The following is a 21,513-nucleotide window of genomic DNA, read 5'->3' as shown; positions in this document are numbered from 1 at the left end:
TTTCCATAACACAGCCATACGTCATTTCTCAAATAACGTATTCTCATTTTCTCCCCAGGCTCAAGTACGGAGGTAATATCTCAGGCTTCTTTGGTAATTCTTCTGTTTACACACAGTATTTCTATTACTACAACCACCTTTAAAACTGGTCACACATCTTCCTTTCTTGACTGTAAATCTTAATTACTTTTGTCAGTATTAGCATATTGTCTTCAGACAGAGGCACAGCCTTGTTAAATACAAGTCATTAATGAATCAGTTAAGCATAATCCTAATTTAATTGCAAAGTTTGGCTTATGCTATCTGTATACCCTCTCTCCCCCTTCGGTTAAAAATTTTCATGAAAATCTAACTAAAAAGATACTTAAAACATACTAGCATTTCCAGTATGCATGTAAATACAGCATTTCAAACTTCCAACATGTTTGAAAGTTGCTCACTTTTCAATTATTTTGCATTCTGAAGAAGATTTGGTGCTTTTTCCTGTTAAAAAAACGCATATGGAAAACTGTTTTAAGAACTTCTTGAGCGCAATGAAATCTTTTTCCTTCCAGCATTGGCTTGTTAATAAAGGTGTGTCAGGAGAGTTCTCAGTAAATTTAGAAACTTTTTTTGAATGTTAGAACAGAATATTGCTTCATACGGGTGGAGACATATAAAGTTTCACTCAATATTACCCAAGTGAATGAAATCATTGCAGTCTGCAAATGAACATAAATCATGAATCTTCTTGACAACAGAAAATCCTTTCCCAGTGTTCTGAGTCACTTCGGTCTCAACACAGCATTTTAGTGTCAACACAGTATGTTGAGCTCAGCAGTTTTCTAATGAGCAATTAAGTTATTTCCAAGTGATTGATAAACATGAAATACTGGTAGCTAACTCCATGAGAAAACTGAATTTGCATTTGTTAATGAACTGTATATGCACATATACAAAAAATGCAAAAAGCAAAAGATCTTAAATCTGTGGAAGGTACTCGGATACCATGATGATGAACTTAGTGTGAATATTCAAACATTATGTGGGGTGTCTGCAGTGATCCAGGCCCAGAAGGTGGTGGTCAGTAGCACAAAATATAGTTAGAGGCCAGTAATTAGTGCTGTACCCGAGGGGTCAATGCTGGGTAGAGTCCTGTTCAACATCTTCCTTAATGACCTGGGTGATGGGGCAGAGTGTACCCTCAGCAAGTTTGCCGATGACACCAAACTGGGAGGAGTGGCTGATACACCAGAGGGTCGTGCTACAATCCAGAGGGACCTCAACAGGATGGAGAAACGGGCTGACAGGAACCTCATGAACCTCAACCAGGAGAAGTACAAAGTCCTGCACATGGGGAGGAACAACCCCAGGCACCAGTATATGCTGGGGACCACCTGGAAAGCAGCTTGGCAGGAAAGGAACTGGGGTTCCTGGTGGACACCATGTCAAACATGAGTCAGCAACACACCCTTGCTGCAAAGAAGTCTAATGGTATCCAGGCCTGCGTTAAACAAAGTATTGCCAGCAGGTCAAGGGAGGCGATCCTTCCCCTCTGCTCAGCACTGGTGAGGTCACACCTGCAGTCCTGTGTCCAGGTTTGGGCTCCTCAGGACAAGACAGACATGGAGCTACTGGAGAGATTGCAGAAAAGGGCCACAAAGGTGATAAAGGGACCAGAACATCTCCTATGAGAAGAGGCTGAGAGAGCTGGGTCTGTTAGGCTAGAGGAGAGAAGGCTCAGGGGGGTCTTATTAACATATATAAAAGCCTGAAGGGAGGGTGCAAGGAGGACGGAGCCAGGCTCTTCTCAGTGGTGCCCAGTGACAGGACCAGATGCAGTGGGCATAAAGTGAAACACAGGAGGCTCTGTCTGAACATCAGGAAAAAATTTTTTTACTGTGAGGGTGACTGAGCACTGGCACATGTTGCCCAGGGAGGTGATGAAGTCTCCATCCTTGGAGATACACAAAAGCCCTCTGGAGACAGCCCTGGGCAACTGGCTCTAGGTGGCCCTGCTTGAGCAGAGTGGGGTTGGATCAGAATGACCTCCAAAGGTCCTTCACTTCCCTCAGCCATTCTGTGATTCTGTGACATGAAAGATTTATTACAATGCTCAATTGTGATGATAATCTTTGAAAAGAGCAAACAGTAAATTCATTATACAAATCATAAAGACTGAAGTACATACTTGTTTATACATTTTCTAGTGACATGGTATGCCATGAATACCAGCCTCATTAGGAATCTGTTTGTGCAGTATGCTAGAATTGCTCTTGCTCCAGCTTTGGTGCATAAAATACATGTTTAAAGATGGTTGTGGACAAAATGTTAACATCTTTTTTTCTGTGCAGAAAGAGGCATATAAATTCTTGCCAAAGAGCTACATTTTATACTTGATGACACCAAAGATAGATGTACTTTCAATGTCAGAACTTAGCTGGAATCTTGCCTGCCCTTCAGGCAGGCTTGTAACTTGGTAAGAAGACCAGTGTACTGAATGTGGGTCTCTCTCTCGCCCATGATAGTGCCAGTAGTAAATACCTTTTAAAAATTATTTATAAAGACTTTTAAGTGTATTTATGCACAGATGCCTTTAAAAAGCTCACTGTTGTTCACAGTTACTAGAGGACAGTTACTGAAGATGTGTGCAGAGACACTGACTGTATTTTTGAGTTTCCAAATAACCTAAGTCTAATCTAAAGGGCTAAATGTGTTCTCTCACCACTGATGAGGCCAGATATACTCTGAGTATATCTTTCATAAATAATTGAAGTTACAATGTTGGTTCCTTCAGTAGAACCAGCTGAACAGTTTTGAAATTAATTCTGAAAAAAATAATTCACATTATGAAAAGGGCATACTTATTCCACTGATTATGCCATGTTTGCATATACTATACATTGCAATGATAAATGATACTTTCTAGTTTGTCAAAGGTTTAGATAAACACTGCCTAACATGAACATGTGTGGGTCTGCTGAACACCTCCTTTGAGAAGTCTGGCAGGCAACGACGGTCAGCAGGAGACTAAACAAAGCTGCTTAAAACCCAGTCTAATTTTCCAGGCATGAAGTTAAATATTTGCTACAGATGTTAACTTCCCACCATGCATCTACCCATCTTCGTGTGTTCTGCCCCGAGGGATCTTTTGTTCTCCCAGGTGACAACTGAAATAAAGGTTTCAAAGTCAGATTCTAACAGTGAATTACAGCTGTGAGCAACTAACCACAGGGCTGTCCATGCTACAGAGCACAAAGGCCATCAAAACAAGGCTCCTGGTGGCCTTTATCGCAGGAACCGCTTGTCAGAGGGATGTGTGCTGAATTATTTGAGTGATATGGGAGCCTTGCTCAGGCTTCTTTTCCTCTGGAGTCAGTACTCCTCATTTCCTTTCATCATGCGAGTTAAGAACCTGCCTCGAGTCAGAGAAGAGAGGCACCCATGCAGGTACCAAGATCTGGAAAATACTGCTGCAGAAATTCTGCTTTTCCTTTCCCTCTCCATGTGTGTGGAAAAGACAGCATGGGTACAAGAAAAAATCTGCAACAGGTCTACTTTCACATGCAGAGGAATTTCTCTTGTTCTTGTGACACAGTGGAAAGATTTCATTTTTGTGGCATTACTATCAATTAATGCTATTTGTTTATAGTCACCCAGGGGCCTCTGCTCAGGTGTAGTTTCTCACATCTGGCCAGTGCAAGCTTAGAATCTGATGACTGAGAAGCTCATGGAAGCCCATTATTGCCCTGACATTTAATGTGAGGCTTCTGGTCCAAGCCTTGCTTCTCCTCAGTTCCCAAAACCTGAGAAGGGCACTCACAGCACAAGAGTGAAGAAAGCACGATTACGGTCCTTGCTATTGAAGCCCAGGCTATGGTTACAATTAACCAATGACTCCATTTGTTCATCTGTTTATACTCTTTGTAAAAATAGCAGATGATTCGGCAGTTCTCAAACTTTTTTCCTTGTTTTCCTCCGCCCCAATCCACACACCTCCAGGGAGCATATCTTGTAGGGAGGAATAATGCTAGAGCTGCTGACAGCAAAGTAATGGTGTCAGCAGGGGACAGAAAGTTGGGGTAGGGAATCTGAGGGACAGACAGACCATAAAAGGGGCTAGGGGAAGGGAGAAGGAAGGGGAAGAGGAAAGGCAGGATACAGGCAACACCCAGCCTCCTCAGAGGGTCTCAGAGCTTCCCCATTACATCACAGAGGAGGCCCCTAACATGACATAATCACCATGAACCGCTGCAGCTTCTAGGAGCCTGGGGCTCCTTCTGGTTCTGGTCCTTCTCCGCGCTGTCTGCCTGCGTTCCCCAGCAGAGCCCTTCGTCACAGCCCCACTTCACACTCTGTCGCCCTTCTAGCCCCAGCCACCAGCCCCATCCTGATACCAGTACCTTCAGGACAGAGAGGACCAAACTCCTTCTACTGCTATTATAAAAGCATGATTAATGCAAGTGATTGAAGGCTTATCGTGCCACTGACATTTGGACTGAGAGTAGTTAAGGAAGAATAAGGAAGCTATATTGTGTGGTCCTGCTGTAAATATTCTAAGTTGGAATAAACTTCCCTGCATTCGTTAAGACCACTATTACACCCACCAACCTCTGAATTGTCAGCAGTGTCACTGAAAGTGTCAGTGTCACAGGAAATCCTTATTGTCAAAAACCTTTTTATTGTTTTGCTTGTCTTTTGGAGTAAGTTCTGTTAATAAAGTAACTGTGCTCACAGAGTATGTCTGGACTCCCTTAAGGCACTGACGTGGTACCAAATAATACGCACTTAAGAGAGAATGAGCTGGATTTACACACTGGTTTACAGACCAGTCTCCAAGGGTTGCCATTGGTTATTAATGTGGTATCAATGAGCAGAGTCACAAAGGCCTCAGCTCATGGGCCAAAACTGTTTAACAGTTTTATAGTTGTGGCAATTATACAAATTCTGTGGTAAAGCTTACTGGTGATAAACAGTTTGTTTTGCTAGCAGATAATGAAGACAGATTACTGTAAGAGTAATTTAAATTGCTTTATTAAAAGATACTAGCCCAGAAGTATTTTAACACAGTTAAATACTTAAGGTGGTATTGGTTTGGAGGAAACAATGACATAATTTGTGGATTGAGGGCCTGGACTTTGGTGAGGACCTAGCAGCAAGAGTGGATAACCACCCCAGCATAAACTCTCAATGCTGCACATAGAGAGATAAACATAACCTTTGAACATGTAAGGGCAGAGTATTGCATAAGGCAAGGAAGTGACTCCATCCCTGTCGCCATACATAATCCCAGCAGTCCATGCGCCATGCCCAACACAACCGTGTGGCATTCACTGCCCGCAAGCTTCGCACCGGTCTGAGCACCTCAGTCTCATTTCCCTTCTTCCCCCCCTGGGCCTGGTAAATGCTACTCATCTGTGGTGTCATCCCCTGCAGACTCCAGTCCTCCACCAGCCCGCTTGCTGGTGTCCTTCCTCCCCCCAGCAACTGCAGGCTCCAAAATGAAGCTGTTGAGTAGGTGGAGCTTGGGAAGAGGAGAAAAATTGTGAAGGGATGGCACTAAGGGCACTGTCTCACAGTGGCGTGGCGGAGGGGCAGGCAGAGCATCCCCGTGATGCCAGCTAATGCAAGTTTGGAGACACAAACCCCCAAGCCCCACTAATTCCTTAAACCTGAAGGTGTAAGTCTTGCTGTAGATGACAATTTCATGTCACTTGATATACGAATATATGTATATATTTATACAACACGAGAGGCTCAAGTGATACCCAGGGAACAGTTCACACATGCCTGTCACACACACAGGACCCAAGCCCATAGGCAGGGCTTTGGACCAGGGGCGCACCCCGTACCCTTTAGAGGACTCGAGCATCTGGGGAAGGCATGCCGGGGCTGCCCGTGCAGCTCCCGGTTGGGACCTGCGGCCCCCCGGAGACGGGCCGGGCCGGGCCGGGCCGCTCCCTCAGGAGCCGTCCTTACCCACGCAGAGCCGCCAGGAGGCGACCGGCCGCGCCCCAGAACCGCCGGCCGCACCGCTCCGCCACCAGGGGCCCCGCCCCCGGTAACGTCATCCCATCCCAACAGAGAGAGAAGCGAGCGCTGACGCTTCCGGGTACGCACGAGACGTCAGGACGCTGGGGACGGGCCGGGGGAGGTGGTAAGATGGCGGCGGCGGCCGGATGCGCGTCCTCCGTCCCTCCTACCACCAGCCGGCGTCGCTGAGGAGGCGGTGGCGGTAGCAGCAAGGGCCCGCGGCCCGCCCCGCTGCGCCGGAGCCCTCCCCCGCCGCGGGCCGCCCGGCCATGTAGACGGCGCGGCGCGGCGCGGCCACCCTTCTCCGCGCAGCCGCCCCTCTGCCAGCGGGCGCCATGGAGGACGTCGGCTCGGGCGTGAACGCGGACGCGGAGGTGCGGAAGCTGCAGGAGCTGGTGAAGAAGCTAGAGAAGCAGAACGAGCAGCTCCGCAGCCGCCACGGCGCCCTGCCCGCCGCACCCGCCAGTCCCAAGCGCCTCCTGGGCGGCGGGCCTTCCCCGCCGCCCCCCGCCACCTCCTCGCCCGACGGCCGCTGCCTCAGCCCCAGGGCTGCCGCACGCCGGCCGCCCCTCGAGGAGCCCGGCGGCGGCGCGGCCGGCGAGGAGGGCAGTGGCCTCCTGGACGACGCGGCGCTGCTCAGGCCGGAGGAGCTGGAGCGGTTGGCCGGCTGCGAGGAGGACGAGACCGGCTGGTGAGGAGGCGGCCGGGGTGGGGATGGGGATGGGGGAGGGTGCTTCTCTCCGCCGACCCCCGCCGCCGGGAGCCGGGGAAGTACCCCGCCGTCCCCGGGAGGAAGGGGCCGCTTTGCAGACGTGTGCCTGCTGTCAGAGGTGGTCTCGGGGCTTTGTGTAGCGAGGCAGCCTCGCCCGCTGGGGCTGGGTGAAGGCATTAGCTCTCTCAGGTGTACTGAAGCCTGCAGGGGAAGGGTGTTTTGGTTTCTGCACATCACATCGTACCTCCCCGGAGGCCTGCAGCTCCGTGCTTTTGTTCGGCCGCGGTGAGTGTTACATCGGGTCGCTTGGAGACCGGAGCAGGCTCCAGGTCCGCTGCAAAAATCAGTTGTCAGTGTTTTCACGAGTTCAGAAGGTGTGGAGGAAACTTGTGGAAAATTTCTGGGGTGGTGCAGAATTAGCCCACGGGTACTGTTGTACTTACTCAGACGTGCATCAAGCATATTTTAAGCCTTGATTTCGTTCAGCTGTGAAGGCAGCAAGGGTAACATACTCCTTCATCTCATAAATGTGTTGTCCTTGGGTGTTTTAATTTATTGCTAACAACATAGGACCACGGCTTATCTTAGGCAGTTCCTCTCTTTTTAAACGGACTGCTTACCCTGCTGCTCCAGCTGAAACACCTGCAGGTGGCTGTTCACCTTGTTTTTATTACACTTGGATGAGCTGCTACTGAGAACCAAGAAGTTTTGCTCTCTCTTAACATCATGCTGTTCTCCAGCTATCTTTCTGAAGTTTCCTAGGACACTAGTTGAGGAGCAGCATTAGAGCTGCAGGAGAAATAGTGGGGAGGAGCACAGTGCCAACAGAGAAACGCAAGGAAAGTGTGTACAGGGAGAAGTGTAACAAAAGCAGTCTGACTTGGGTCAGAACTGGTTGTAAGTTCCTCTACAAAGGTCTTTGTGAGTGAACACACTGACAAATTTAAAAAAAAAAAAAACAGAAAAAAAAACCCCCAAAAATGTCTTTCGGAGTTAGAAACACCTTTAAAAACACTGGAATGACTCCATGCATGAGCAATGTTTTAGTTGCTTGGGGAGTAGGCAATGTGTGCACTTCCTCGGAGAAGTCGTTTGCCTGACGTCCAGCCTGATCAGTCACTGGAGAAGTATGAGAGCATAAGTTTATTCTCATCCAACACGAGCTTACTAAATTAATACAAGTCATCATCTTCCAGATGATCAGTCTGTGCAAGGCAACTACTCTTATTTCTTATTTTATGCCTTGTAATCTACTGGTCTATAGCACTTGAGTGAAGTAGAATATACAAAATTTGCATAGTGAGTTTGGAGTGGGATGGCCATATTTATGAATGTTGTGAATTCTAGTGACAGTAGATGTTATAATTTTATATATTAATCCTAAATCATGGGCAACATAATACATATCTTCAGTGGAAGTTAATGTCACAGCAGAGCACACAGTGACAGTGACTGAATAAATGCTGTGTATTTTTGCAGTTCTGGATATTCATAGGCAGACAGCATAGTTCATGGAGCACTGCTCTTGCTGGTGTTATATGTTTGGCACATCATTTATGCGGCCTGTTATTGTGGCTTCAGTCATGTTTCTATGCAAGTTCTAGCCCTCAAAAATCAACAAAACTTAAAAGCAGTCTATTACATGTGTTTGTTCCTTTCCTAGTATTTTTTTAGGAACCATAATACTAATTTTCAATCTTAGACGTGGACAGTGATTGAAATGCAAAAGCACACACCCAGAAAAGAGCAGTTGTTGAAATTTACTTATTGTCGTACATGTCAAGAAATATGGCTATGTAACTAAAAAAACATTGTATTTTCATGCTATAGTTTAATATGCACTTAATGATAAGTGTGATTTGGCTAGATGGATTAATTTATTTTTTTTCCCCCCAAATTGTTCTATAAAAATGGAAATCAAAGTTCCGGAATTTCTGAACACCATTTCATTCAACTGTTGAGGCACTAAATACTCTAAAACCATTTTTGGTCTTATGAAGGTAGGATGACTTTGTATTTGTGTATTTGATGGGTGGAAGTTATTGCTCTAAATTAAGTTGGAAATTTTCAGAGGGCTAGTGGAGCAATCAAAAAGAGACAAGTACCTGTGAAAATAGGAGGGATGATGTGGGTAAAGGGATTTCTCTTAAACTGTTTCGTAAAGATCCTGCTCTTAAGGCCTCAGTTACGTGAGGTCACTCAAAAAGTAACTGAATCGACTGAAAGAGTGAATATACTCAATGAAATTTAAACCTCATGTGGACTCTTTCAGGTTCAAATGGATTTGGATCACTATTGCTTAACCCCAAATCCTATTTAAACTATGGGATTATATCACTGTAGAAATCAAAGACCACTTACCAGCTGAGGAAACCTCATGTGGAAACAAACTAAATTTAAATCACAGTTTGTACATAAAAAATTTATTTATCTTGCCAGTTTTGATTGTCTACATAGAGAAGCCTAGATTTGATTTCAGGAGGACCTTGCTGTTGAAGATAAGAGATGATGAAGGGTGCTGGTTATCTCTGTTCTCGTCTCTGCTTTGTGCAATATGGGCATTTTTTCAGTCCATGTGTTTGTGTACCCCATTATGAAATTGTCTGCAGCCTTGTAATGGCAGAAGAAATAGTTTTTCTTCACTGCTAAAATTACACTGTTTTATATTTAATGCTCACCTGAGATTAGTGCCTGTGAAGTTTGGCTACAAATTTAAGATGGAACAGTTGATACTGTGACTAGAATCGATGCTGGAATGTATCTGTTGTTTTTTTTAAATCTACATTTTTGAGTTAATTAGTTCATTTTTAGGTTTTAATTCTTTAAATGCTTTTAGGTAAGTCTACACAGGACACCAGTGTAAAGTGAAAAATGAAAGGAGAAGGTAGAACTAGCCTAAATTACTAACAAATGAAAAGAACTTTGATACTGCTGCTTTAGTGGCAGTATTAGCTATTAAAACAGCATTACAGTATTAGTGAACTTTGGGACTGTTTATATTTTTGCTTGTTTGTTTTTCTTTGCTTTAAAAAGCTTGCTATGCTGCTTTTTAAAAAGTGAGCTGTCTCAAGTTTATTGCAGGGTAAGTGTGCACACATGAGCAATTACTGTAGGTTAGTTAATGTGCTGTGAATCCACTGTAACTTGCTTTGTGGTAACTTGTTACATGGTCACTTACCTAAGCTTTATGAGAAGCTTTCTTTTAAATGTGAGCAAAACATACAGTGTATTTTTTCTTTAAAATTTATATCCAGTATGTGCATAAAAGGGTATAGAGCTTGCTGTGTATCTATTTTGTATGTATAGTTGTTCAGCAAACTTCAGAACAGTTGCGTCCTCTTTAAATTACAGTGCTATAAAAGCTAGCCTAGCACTTACCCATGTTTTCATGTCATTGCAATCTAAAGTCTCCTTGGTAGGGCTGAAATAGCTAACAGGTGACTGACTTCATTTACAAACAAAAGGCAGTTACTGTGTGTTGAAAGTGAAATTATTGATGGGTTGTTTATATTAATCTTAATAGTTCAAAGTAATATTTTCAGTGTTTTTGAAGACCACAGATGGGTTGTATATCCCGCTTAGTTAAAATGGAAGGCAAGTACTTTTACTATTATATGCACTCTCATTCAGCAGCTATTTCTGTTAAATTGGCACCTATTTTTAACAGCTTACATTTCCATCCTAGCCATCCATTCCAGTTAGTTGGCTAAGTGCCTGTTTTGAGATACAGAGGATAAAAACGTGATTGTCACCTGTAACGACTTTCTTTCATCTCATATTGATTAATGTCCCTTGACACTAACTTTGTTTTGGAAGCCTGAAGTTTGCCATAGTGAGCTAGTAAAGTGTAGGATGAATGTTTTAGGATAGAGCTGCACCTGAATGAAATCCCGTTGCTGAAATTACATTGCAGTATTTCCTGTTCAACTGCTAAAATTTCATTGTATTAGTGTGGTTTACGCCTCTTGGAAACTGGACAGATTCTGATCAATTCGTGCCCTGTGACCTAAGTAAAAGAGAAATTGATGCTTTTCATTTGGTGGCAGATTAAATGTCGATCTGATTTAAAGTTGGGTTTTTTTAACCAAATTCAGATAACATCATCTCAAACTAGGAAGATAATGCGGAAAAGAAGCATGTGGGAGAACTAAGGATTACAGAAGTTACCAGTTTATCAAGTGGTAACATCAAAAAATATTCCATTTGACTAATGTCTTTAAGATATCCATGCTTGTTGTGAAACAGATGTTTGAGGACTAGAGGAAAAATCCAGAAGAATAACTTTTTTCCATTTCTAACTTCTTGTGTGAAATTTATGACTTTTAAACATACTTGATATGTGGACACCGTGAAAGCTTTTGATACGAATTTCCTTTATTGTCTTAATGGTATTCCTGAATTTTACTCCATAATCACGCCTTGTTTAGGCATGATGTACATTTATACTTCTTGTAGGTGTTGATAGAGCTCTCAAGCCTAGTCATTAAGCAGAATTTTATTTTGGAACACAATTTAACAGAGCTTCTCAAATTTTCTCTATTCCATGTAAGTATCAACAATACCACGTTAGTTCATATGTGCTCTAACAAATTCCTTCTGAAAAGCTTCTCAAACAGTGGACAGTTTGTGTGACAGTTCTAGGGAAGCTACATGATGGTGTTAGAGGGGTCTTCCAAGCTTTTGCAGGCCCAGTTTCCCATTCTACAACATCCCTTTCAGACAGCAACGTGTTCTTTTGAGATGAGGAAGTGAATAATGGCTCTAATTTCCAGCAACCAGCTAGGGCACAGCTAACTATCTTTAATTGTTGGTGACAGGAAGGTAAGTTGTGTTCCCAATTGCACTTTGCAGCCTCTCTGAATAATGTCAATTCGACTTGAAAATCGCATCGTTTAGTTGAGACGCGCTGCTTTAATGTGGAGGGTTAATGAGATTGTCAAAGCATTTTTGTAGTATTCATATCCTTATTTTTGAGAGACCTTGAGTTTGCTGTAGTTCATGCATCTCTCAGAACTAGAAGCATTCGGTTAAGTACACCACAAACTGGTAATTACAGGCCGAGTGATGTGTCTTGGTCAGTTACAACTACAGGATAGGAATTTTGCTGGGGTGGGGGAGGAAGAAAGAGGAAATTTGTGGGCCAGATATGTGCAGGGGTGTTACTTAGGTTTTGGATTTTTTTTCTCTCTACAAACAGACATTCTCTTCAGATCCTTAGCTGTGGCTGTTTATTCAAAATACATCTTAAAATTTAGCTTACGTAAATTGCTCCACATGGGATCTCCTGAAAGTTTTGGGTTGATCTAAAAGAGTTTAGATTGACACTGTGTTCTAAATTGTCTATTTCCAAGGCGGTCCAGCATTACTGTCTCCTGATGTATTTTTTACAGTAGCTTTTGCTTGTGGGATTTCCCTCTGTATTTTAGGGGAATTTCTTAATGATCTGACTTTAGATTTGTATCTTTCCTTCATATCTTCCCTTCAGGTCGCTTCCTCGATTCTGCTTTTTTCTGCATTGTTTTGTCTGCTGTCTTGTTTCATTGCCTGTATTGTATCTGCCAGTTTTCCCCTAAAGTGAATGTGGCTAAAATAAATGAGCTTTAACTCAAGTTCCTTCCACTTGCCATCTTCTTTCTAATTCAGATCTGTGACTTCATGTTCATCTGCATGTTTTTCCTTCCACTCTTGCACTGGAGCAGTAGAAGGATTTTGGCACAAAGACTCCTCCTGATTAGAATCTCGGCTTCTGATTTCATGCCTGTGGCAACTAGCCTCTTGTATTTTAATGCACTGGGAGGTGTTCCTCAGGTGAGGTAATTGCTATGCAGATATGCCATTCCTCCCTGAATGTCGTGTCCTGTTTCTTCAAAGCTTTTTCTGACTCAGCTGTGTCCCAGTGCAACAAGCTATGGCTTGCCTCATGTCATAGGAGCTTGTAGTGACTGTAGTCTTTCTGCAAAAGCTCTGCCCTTTTTGTGCTGTGTCTTCCTGGAACTAATCAGTAGAGCCCCTGTCTGCTTTAAACTTCACATTGGCGCTGCTGTGGCATAGCTGACTAGTGACAGCTGAAGGAATATTACTGTGTGCAGCAGAATCATAGTGTCTGGGCTGCTTAATGTTTCAAAATAGATTGAAGCTCCTGGGCTGCTTTTTTTTATACTGTTTTCTTGTACTTGACCTTGTGTCACTGAATTGTAGAGGTTCTTTTGTCTCCTTTGGAGAAATTGGAGTGTAGTTTTCTGGTGTGGTAATGTTTGTAGTATGGGTGGTAAACTATAGGCTGTCAGCTTCCTCAATCATATTCAACTTCCTGTTTTGAGAAAGTGATTCAGTAGTGTTCAAAGATGTATGAAGTCATACTTGCAATGTTCAATCCTAAAGTTGCTGTGCTGCCAGTCAATGTTGTTGCATTGCCGTAGAATGCATTAACAGGTACAAGTGGGAATGAATCGCTTCTGGAAAGCCCTTCAGCTCAGGAGGACCTGTATCTTTTGGGTCAAACAGTAGTTTGACGAAGAAGATCACTTAGCTATATGAAGTTATTAGTACACACTTCATAGTCTCCTTTCTGTTCTTTTTCCCTTCCTCCTGTTGGGAAGAGAGGAAGAATTGGTCTTATTATTTTAATCCAAATTGGGCAAAGCAAGTAGAATTATGTCAGTTTCAAAACTTGAGAGTGGCTGTTCTTTGTGAGATGGAGAATTAAGATCACTGCTTCATAATAATGAGACTTTGTAGTTGTATGATGTGCAAGAAACTGTCCCGAAAGAGTCATTGTGTACTGCATTGATGCACAAGTGCTAGTGGAAGTGCATGAAATGCATACATTCTAAAGTTTTGTCCCTTCTTGAAATGTAGGTGTGAAACTAAGACTGTTAAAGGAAAAACAGTTGGCTGGAAAGGGGTAGGAGAATCTGCAATATATGTTAGGTTAGGAAGGGAGGTGGAAAAGTGGGAGCTGTGTGAGCCTGGATTGCTTCAGTAAATAAACTACTTGTGAAACAAATGCAACAACTGGAAACTGCAGAAAAGAATGTGTTGGAACTTAAAATAACAAGTGCCATTTTGATTAGACTTGTAGGGTTGTTCAAGATATCCCTTTTGTGTGTCTTTCAAAGAGGATATACACTTTAATTTCTTGCCCGTTATGCGGGGTATTACTGTAAACACTTCAAAAGTGCATGGAATTTCTCAAACACAGCAAGGCATGTCAGCTCTCCAGAGGGCTAGGAGTGAGTCTAGCCCGTACAGCACAAAAGCTGGCTTTGTTGCCTTTGACACTTTGTGGCGTGTAAACATACCTTAGGACAGAAAAGAGTACAGGCAAATAAATGCTAAAAAGACAGTGAATTCAAAGTGTTAGAGAGCTACTAGATGTTGAACATTGCTTTTAACTATATGCAGATAGTTGCAGAAAGTACAGCAATTTGTGTAAAAATTGAATGATTCTTGTGCTTTCCAAGGATCTTTGGGGCTATAAATGTGATGAGCTCTTAGCTTTTCTTGTTGGCTGAGTGCTTGTGAAGATTGTAAGGATTTCTAAAAAATCAATTTTAACGACCAGCACAATACTGGCCAGAGCATAAGCCACGTGGACTGTAGTGTGTGGCAATGGCAATTTGCATTGTTGCAAACGGCTTCATTTTTTGTTTGAACACCTGGCAGCTAATAAAAATCCTCTCTCCTGCATTTGCAAACATAGCTTTTTAATTTCAGTGTTTATGAGGGAACAGTGTTTCAGAGCATGCTCTAAACAAAGTGATCAGTGTTTTGGGTGAGATATTTGTGGTGGTTTTATAAGTATGCTTCTTGGGAAGCTTTTGTAAGAAGTGACCTTAAGGGTGGTAATTAAAAAATGTCTTTTAAAGCTGTTTATAAAACAAACTGAGTTCAAGTTCTAGAATTACAGAAGAAGAATCTGCTAATAATTTCTTAATAGAGCTGTGGGAAATAACTTCTGTGTTGCTGATGTCATTGGCATAAAGGAAGCAACTTTTGCTGTTTTGTATGGAAGCATGACTGATTAGGTCTGTCAAATGTTCCTAAGTTACAATGTATAGCATACAACCATATTTACTTGGAGTTTGAAGCCTGTCATTACTCCTAGAAGAAACACTCATTTAACCATTTCTGCATATGCATAAGCTCTAGTTAGAGCTGTAGATCTTGCAGTTCGCTGTTGTCTTTTGCTGAAGCATGTTTCCAGATTTCGTTCTAGACCAAAGTTAAGGCGTAAATACCCCTGTTTTGAGTGTGTGATTCGTTATGACTTTTCCTTTAATCTGTTTGAGGGAAGATAAATTTTCAGCTAAATTTCTCGAGCCTTTAAACTGGAATACTTCTTTCTTTGGTCATGGAATGCTGACGTTAAAATAAATGAATGGAGGTGCTGATGGGCAAAGGCCCTCATCATGTCCTGAAGAACAATATGGTCTCATTGTTTCTCTCTACTCTCTGTGCGTTATCTCTTGTTCCTTGTTTTTAATGCTTGACTGTATACCCCTTAGGACAGAGATAGTCCCTTTGTTCTGTGTCCAAAGGAAAACTAAAGGATCAGGTGCTAGGATACAGGTTATAAATAAAAATAAAATGTTTGTTGTTCAAGGATACCGAAATAGTACACGTGTTCTGTGCACTTCAACGCTATTCCTTGGCTATTAAGATGCTTATCACTTGCTACATCTTTGTGTTTAGGAAAACAACAGTTGCATATTGCATAGTGCTTTATTTCCTTCTTTCAGGTGAATGTTACATAAATCTGAGATTAATCCTGATTTGTACATTTATGTGACATAGTGAAATTGTCCATATACCTAATGTGTCTGAAAAGTGAAGACATTTTTGTTTCTGGCATATCAGTCAACGCGTGCCAGTGTAGCAATATAGGCATCACTTCTTGCTGAAAGTACTTGGGTAGCTACGTGTTTATCGGTGTTATACTATATCCAAAATAGCTAATTTAAAGGTAAAACTTGTGCTTTCATTATAGTTGAGGATTGTGGTGTAGATATAGTATAAAAATAGAAATAGCATAGTACATGGTATTTTGTTACATGCCTGATCTTATGCTCATTTTGTCTGTCTTAATGGATTATTTTTTCTTCCTCGTTTTCAGGTTATACACGTCCCCAAAGAAGAAACTGACTCCAGTGCAAAAATGTGTCAGTCCATTAGTTTGGTGCAGGCAGGTATTGGATTACCCAAGTCCTGATATTGAATGTGCTAAAAAGTCGCTCATCCACAGGCTGGAACAGACAATGTCAGGTGAGTTCCTGCATACTGACGGCACTGGGTTGTACATACTTATTATGGAACAGAGTCAGAATTAGCCGATAGATAGTCGTGAGAGAAGAGGGCGAGATCCAGCAGTTACTTCTGTCTAAATTTTAATGATGGTTTGCAAACAGTAATTCATTCTACTCATTTTCTAGACTGTATGAATAAAAGAAAAGGAAGCATTAGACCATGAGTTATGATCTCTGAGTTTTATACTACTGCATAGTTACAATTTGGTCAGCAGTTTTCAGAAAGACACAATGTCCTTAATTTGGAGGCTTTCTTGTCTTAGTTTAATACAGGCTTCGGTTTTAAAATATCGTAACTGTTAGGTGCTTGTCAGTGTGTTAACACAGAACTTAGTTTTCTCCTAGATGAGCTATTTTATTTTGTCTAAGGAAATTAAAGTTGAAGTTCTTGAATACTTTGGGCAGGAAATACTGATTTCTTTTCCTCCCATCCCTGGTAACTTAAGATCTTGTCATAGTCAGGTTAAAAAATCCAGAGTTCATGAATCTTCCTTGACACAAATTAGTTGGTTATATTCAAAACTGGAGAAGGAATAAGCATTTGGCCCTGTGAGGATGAAAGCCTGCATTCTCCATCCTTTTATGCCCAGCCTTTTTGTCAAACCAGCAGCAAAATGCTGAAGGTCTGATTGGAATTCTGTCTTGGTTTCTTGATTTATTTTAATTTCTTTGTTAGAGACTATTTTTATTTTCTTTTTTAAAAAGTTATACCGAGACATAATTTTCTTGCTATTAATATCTTTTCTCTCCCTATATTTCCATCTTTTTGCAATCTTGTGCTACATGTGATCTATCTTTTTTTTTAACTGTTATCTTCAGGAATTAGCAGAATGGCTGGACTTGAGCTAAGAATATGTGAACACACGGTTCCAGGAGTGTTCCCAACTACCAGTTCATTTACACGGTTATATATAAACTTTGTGCTGAGTTTATTTGACGATCACTTTTTTTCCCCTCCTTGGATTCTTTTCTGGAGCAATTCAGTCTTTATTCTGGTTTGTACTAAAATTGTTCTTAATAAAATTTGAAAACATTGCTGGTAGATCACGTGAAAAGTCCATTTCTTATTCTTATGAAAATCATGGGCATAATGGTGAAAGGGCCTTCAGTATGAGTCACCTTTGTTCTTTCCCTATTTCTTGTGCTTTGTGTATGCTGCCTTGACAAATGTCTATTAACAGTTTTCCTGAACAGTTACCATGATACATAGCTTGCTACAGGCAAAGACTGAAATTCTAACCAGTGAAAAGTACCCAAATCACAGGGTTTTATGAAGAATGATACATGTTTGGGACTTTGAATACTACTTAGTATTTAGGACTGGATAGTTGTTAGTTAAGCATGAACAATTCTGTTCATGGTTTAGCTTTTTTTAAGAACTGAGTAGAAAGCTCCCAGAAGTACCACAAATTCTGTTACCCTTAGGATAGCCTTAAAAATTCAGTCATAGTTGAAGCAGAGTGGCAAGAAGCTTCCCTATGAAATAGACAAACTTGAAAGTTTGATCCTTCACATGAAGTGTCTAGGCAACTTTACCTCTTACTGCAACTCATCTATACTACTAATAGGGGAAAATATTAGTGGTAGAAAAGATGGGCACTAATACTGCTGGTTGGAGCAGGTTGCATGGAAAATGAATTTGTAACAAAAAATAAAATTGTCCTTTAGAACAACAAACCAACTTACAGATACTGGGTAACAGGAAGCTCTGCTGGAGAAGGCAAGTAGTGCTGCTTGTAACCTTGTGTGTTTCCCACCCCACAACTTCTGGAATATCTTGTGACTTGTATTTTACACAGCACTTGTATCTCATGGACCTGTCAGTTAAACTGAACAAGTAACTAGTAAAAGATTATCGGTTTCAGTTCCAGTCTCTATGGATAAGGCTTTTCATACTACTGTTACTTTCAGTCCTGAACCCTTGTTGACGTTTCTTTTGCCTTGACTATTTTCTCTTTGTCAGTTCCTGTTGTTATGTCTTTCTAATTTAATATATTTTTGCTGTTTCTTAGTCTCAAATGTGCTCTTGTATTCCACATTTTCCTCTTCTTTCTTATAAAGTAACTTTTCCATTGTGTGATGGTAAAGGAGAGAGGAGTGGCTTTCTGCTCCATGCTACTGTGGGCAGATACTGAGAACACAGGATGCATAGTGCCTTCCCACTAGTTAGTTTAGATTTACAATTGCAGAGCGAGTCCTGCTCAGTGCTGGAAGCATGTTCAGACTAGAGGGAACCTTGGGTCTATGATTCTATGATAATACTGGTGCAAAGACACCTCATAGCCATGCCTCAAGTCCCTGGTGAAAAGTGCAAGAGTGCATTTTGTGTTGCCTGGCTTCCACCACATGGTGGTCTAAAATCAAGAAAGCAACTGCAGGAACAGAGAAGTACTAGGTGGAAGAATTTCTGGAAGAGATGCTTTAAGATATAGTTTCACAGAATTAGAAAAGAGTAACTTTGGTCATACTGCAATTTTTACTGAGGCAGCATTTTTATTTAAATAGTTGAAATAAATGCATGATCGGTGTGGCTGTATGTATAAAAAATGTGATATTTTCTACGGTGAGTTTGACTTTTCAGTTAAGCATTAAGCTTGTTCAAAACCAACCATTATTTAGCTAGCTTTGGCCTCAGTGATAGACTTCGCTAATGACTGGATTGAATTACTACTGGGACTGCTAAAATTTATTGCTTAATCGTAACAAAAATAATTATAAGGTCTCTAGCATTTGGAAAAATTAGACCCGATTCATACAGTAGATCTGAACCACATAAGCGTGAGTTTTCTGCACTCAAATTTTTCTATTCTTATTTTCTAGAGCAAGAGACAGATTCAGGATTTAATTAACTAAATGTTGACTGAAATAAATTAGATGCTGCATACTGTTTCTGAATGTTAGAAAAGAAAACTTACATTAAAATAAAATGTTGATCATTCACCTACACCTCTGGTGTTTTGAAAGCTCATGTGTAATCTTTTTATAAGCTACTGTTTCATCTAATATAGCATCATTTTAATGTTAAAATGAGTTATCTTTCTTACTAATGTTGTCTGACACTCCTAATAAAGACCATATCTCTAGTTGTTGTAAAAATAGTAATGTCTTCGTAAGTTACAGAAATCCCTGTTGGAAAAACTTCAGGAATTCTAGGCCAGAAAAATGGTTTGAATCCACCTTTTTTCTGGCAAACAATGCAGTACTGAGGAAGGTTCTTCTGTTCACATTAGCTAGGGTGAATGAAAACTGCTGTAGGATATAAAGTTTCATCACGTACCAGAGCATACTTTTTGTATGTAACAAAAGTATGCTTTCTTTCCTCTAAAGAAATCTGTATGTGATCAAATATTTTGTATCATTATGGATACGTACAAAGAGCCTGTTTTGAAGGTTACACAGTAGTACAATTGTTTTCTAATTTGTGGTTAATATTTTAAAATACTTGTCTGTGTAATAAGTACAAAATGACAGTCTGTTGCACAGACTTACATTTTAGGGGGTTTTTTACTGTCATTTTCAGCAAGACTTGAAAAGTAAATTTTTTTGCCATGAAAACAAAGATTCAGTTGGAATAGATGCTTTGGGGTTCCTATGTGAATGCCAGAAGAACTTGCTGTCAAAGGAGTTGTCTCATAAGAGTCAACCAGAATATAACCAGCTTGGAATTACTGGTTTTGTTAAGGGAGCTTTGTAATAAAATGGAGGCTTCCCTTTTGACACTCTCCATATAAACTGGAGGTACCTCAAGAATACATCCTAGAATTCATTGAATTCACTAGTTGCTGAAATTAATGTATATCATTTAAGGCTTGCAGTGAAAGCTGGAATATAACCTTTCCATCCTCTCTCTATAACTGTGTCTACACTCCAATTAAAACATGAATAGTATTGATTGGTTTAGACTCCAGAGAGGATCTTTACATGAGGTGTGATTTAAGGAGTCTGCTGCAAAGTCAGCTTTAATTTCTGCTGCTTTTGCGTCTGTGCTGCCTTCTGCCATCCATTTGGTTGGATGGTATGTTTTTTTGGGCACTACTAAAAACTAATTCACTGATGCAGTTAAAATACTCTAGATGTTTTTAACCTAAACCCACTTTAGTAGCCTGGATTATAGTGCAGCCCCACCATTGCTTGTACTGAACAATTGAGGAGGCAGTGACCAAGAGCAAAGCGGAGTGGGAGGAGGAGCTGAAGCAGACTTCGCTGCTAAAAGCAACATTGCATGCAGCTGCAGTCTCTTTTAGTTTCTTGCAATGTCAAACAAAAAAAAAAATCTTACGCTGAATAAAAGGATTTTTAGTAAACAAATTAATGCCAAGTTGTCTGGCACAGTAGAATAGTTTAATTCATCTCTTTTTTTCCTTAACTACTATCAGTAGCCTAATTCTTCTCAGTTTATAGTATATATGTATAGTTTCAATATTGTCATGCCTTAAAGAGAGTTTAGTTTCTAGCAGCTAGGTGAGCTGCAACTTAACCTAATCTAGATTTATATATCATAAAGTTTAGATCTCTAGCTTTCAGTTTAATGTTTTGCGGTTTAGTTTGTTCTTTGTTCAAATCCAGTTCTGTTTGGCATAAAATACTTTAAGCAATGAAGGAACTGGTTTTACCAAAAGTGACCAAATTTTCTTTGCTTCCCAATTCCTCCATTGAAGTTCCATTTTCTATTACGTTAAAATAAAATGTGAATTTCTGAACACAATAGTCATTTAAGTAACTATGCAAACATACACCTGGCAACTAGGGGAATTGCAGTATCATACCAAAAAAGTTAACTAGTATTGTATTCATTTTTCACTGGTTCGATCAGTGTAATTTGTCACTTTCCTCCTTCATACAGCTCTCAAGAGACAGAGTCTGTACAGCAGCCCTTTCACTACAGTCAGTTACGCAAGCTCCTATAGTCCAAATACTAGTAGCCCCTACAGCAGTGGTTTCAACTCTCCTTCATCAACACCAGTGAAATCTGCTTTAGTGAAGCAGCTCATACCTCCTGGTACCTCAGGTAAGTGTGTGCAAGTGTCTGGTCTCTACCTTTTCCCTTCCTCCTCTTCCTTTCAAAAGCACGTGCTCAAATAGATTATGTTTGCATTGAACTAGAGGAAGGAAGACAGCAAAAACCCGTCAGTCTTTTATAGGATGTTTGCATCATGCAGTATTAAAGCTTTTTAGGAAAGGCTGTTTTACAGACTTTCTGGCATGAGATACATTTAAAATGTTTTGCTGAGTGTCTGTGTCCCTAAGATCACTGATGCATATTAGCAGTTAGACCAAAACAAGTAGCATTAGTTCTGTGGAGTCCCAGCGTAGGTAAGTGGCTTCTAGAATGGGCCCTGCAATTGACTGGGATGTAAGTTGCATAGTAGGTGTTTAAAGGTTAGGTGTTGGTCATTGTTAAGTCTGCAACTAATCTGTTACTTACATTGCATACCAGATGTTTCAGTATCCATCCTCTGAGAGGTGAACAATATAATCTAAGGA

General features: G+C 41.0%; 1 protein-coding gene across 1 annotated transcript in view; it reads left to right on the top strand.

Moving 5' to 3' along the window:
* Positions 1 to 6,347: 6,347 nt before the first annotated feature.
* The window catches only part of SLAIN2 (SLAIN motif family member 2), a gene marked incomplete at both ends in the record, with an annotated part of 32,414 nt that continues 17,248 nt past the window's right edge, over positions 6,348 to 21,513 (top strand). The window contains 3 exons of the mRNA XM_081999159.1: positions 6,348 to 6,703; positions 15,840 to 15,988; positions 20,873 to 21,037. Of these exons, the coding sequence (XP_081855285.1) occupies positions 6,348 to 6,703; positions 15,840 to 15,988; positions 20,873 to 21,037 (670 nt within the window). The remainder of the gene's footprint in view (positions 6,704 to 15,839; positions 15,989 to 20,872; positions 21,038 to 21,513) is intronic.

The sequence above is a fragment of the Phaethon aethereus genome, assembly GCF_964289735.1.
Source record: "Phaethon aethereus genome assembly, chromosome: 4".
Taxonomy (NCBI): Eukaryota; Metazoa; Chordata; class Aves; order Phaethontiformes; family Phaethontidae; genus Phaethon; species Phaethon aethereus.
Note: the sequence above shows the minus strand (reverse complement) of the source record. Positions and strands in the feature narration are given on the sequence as shown.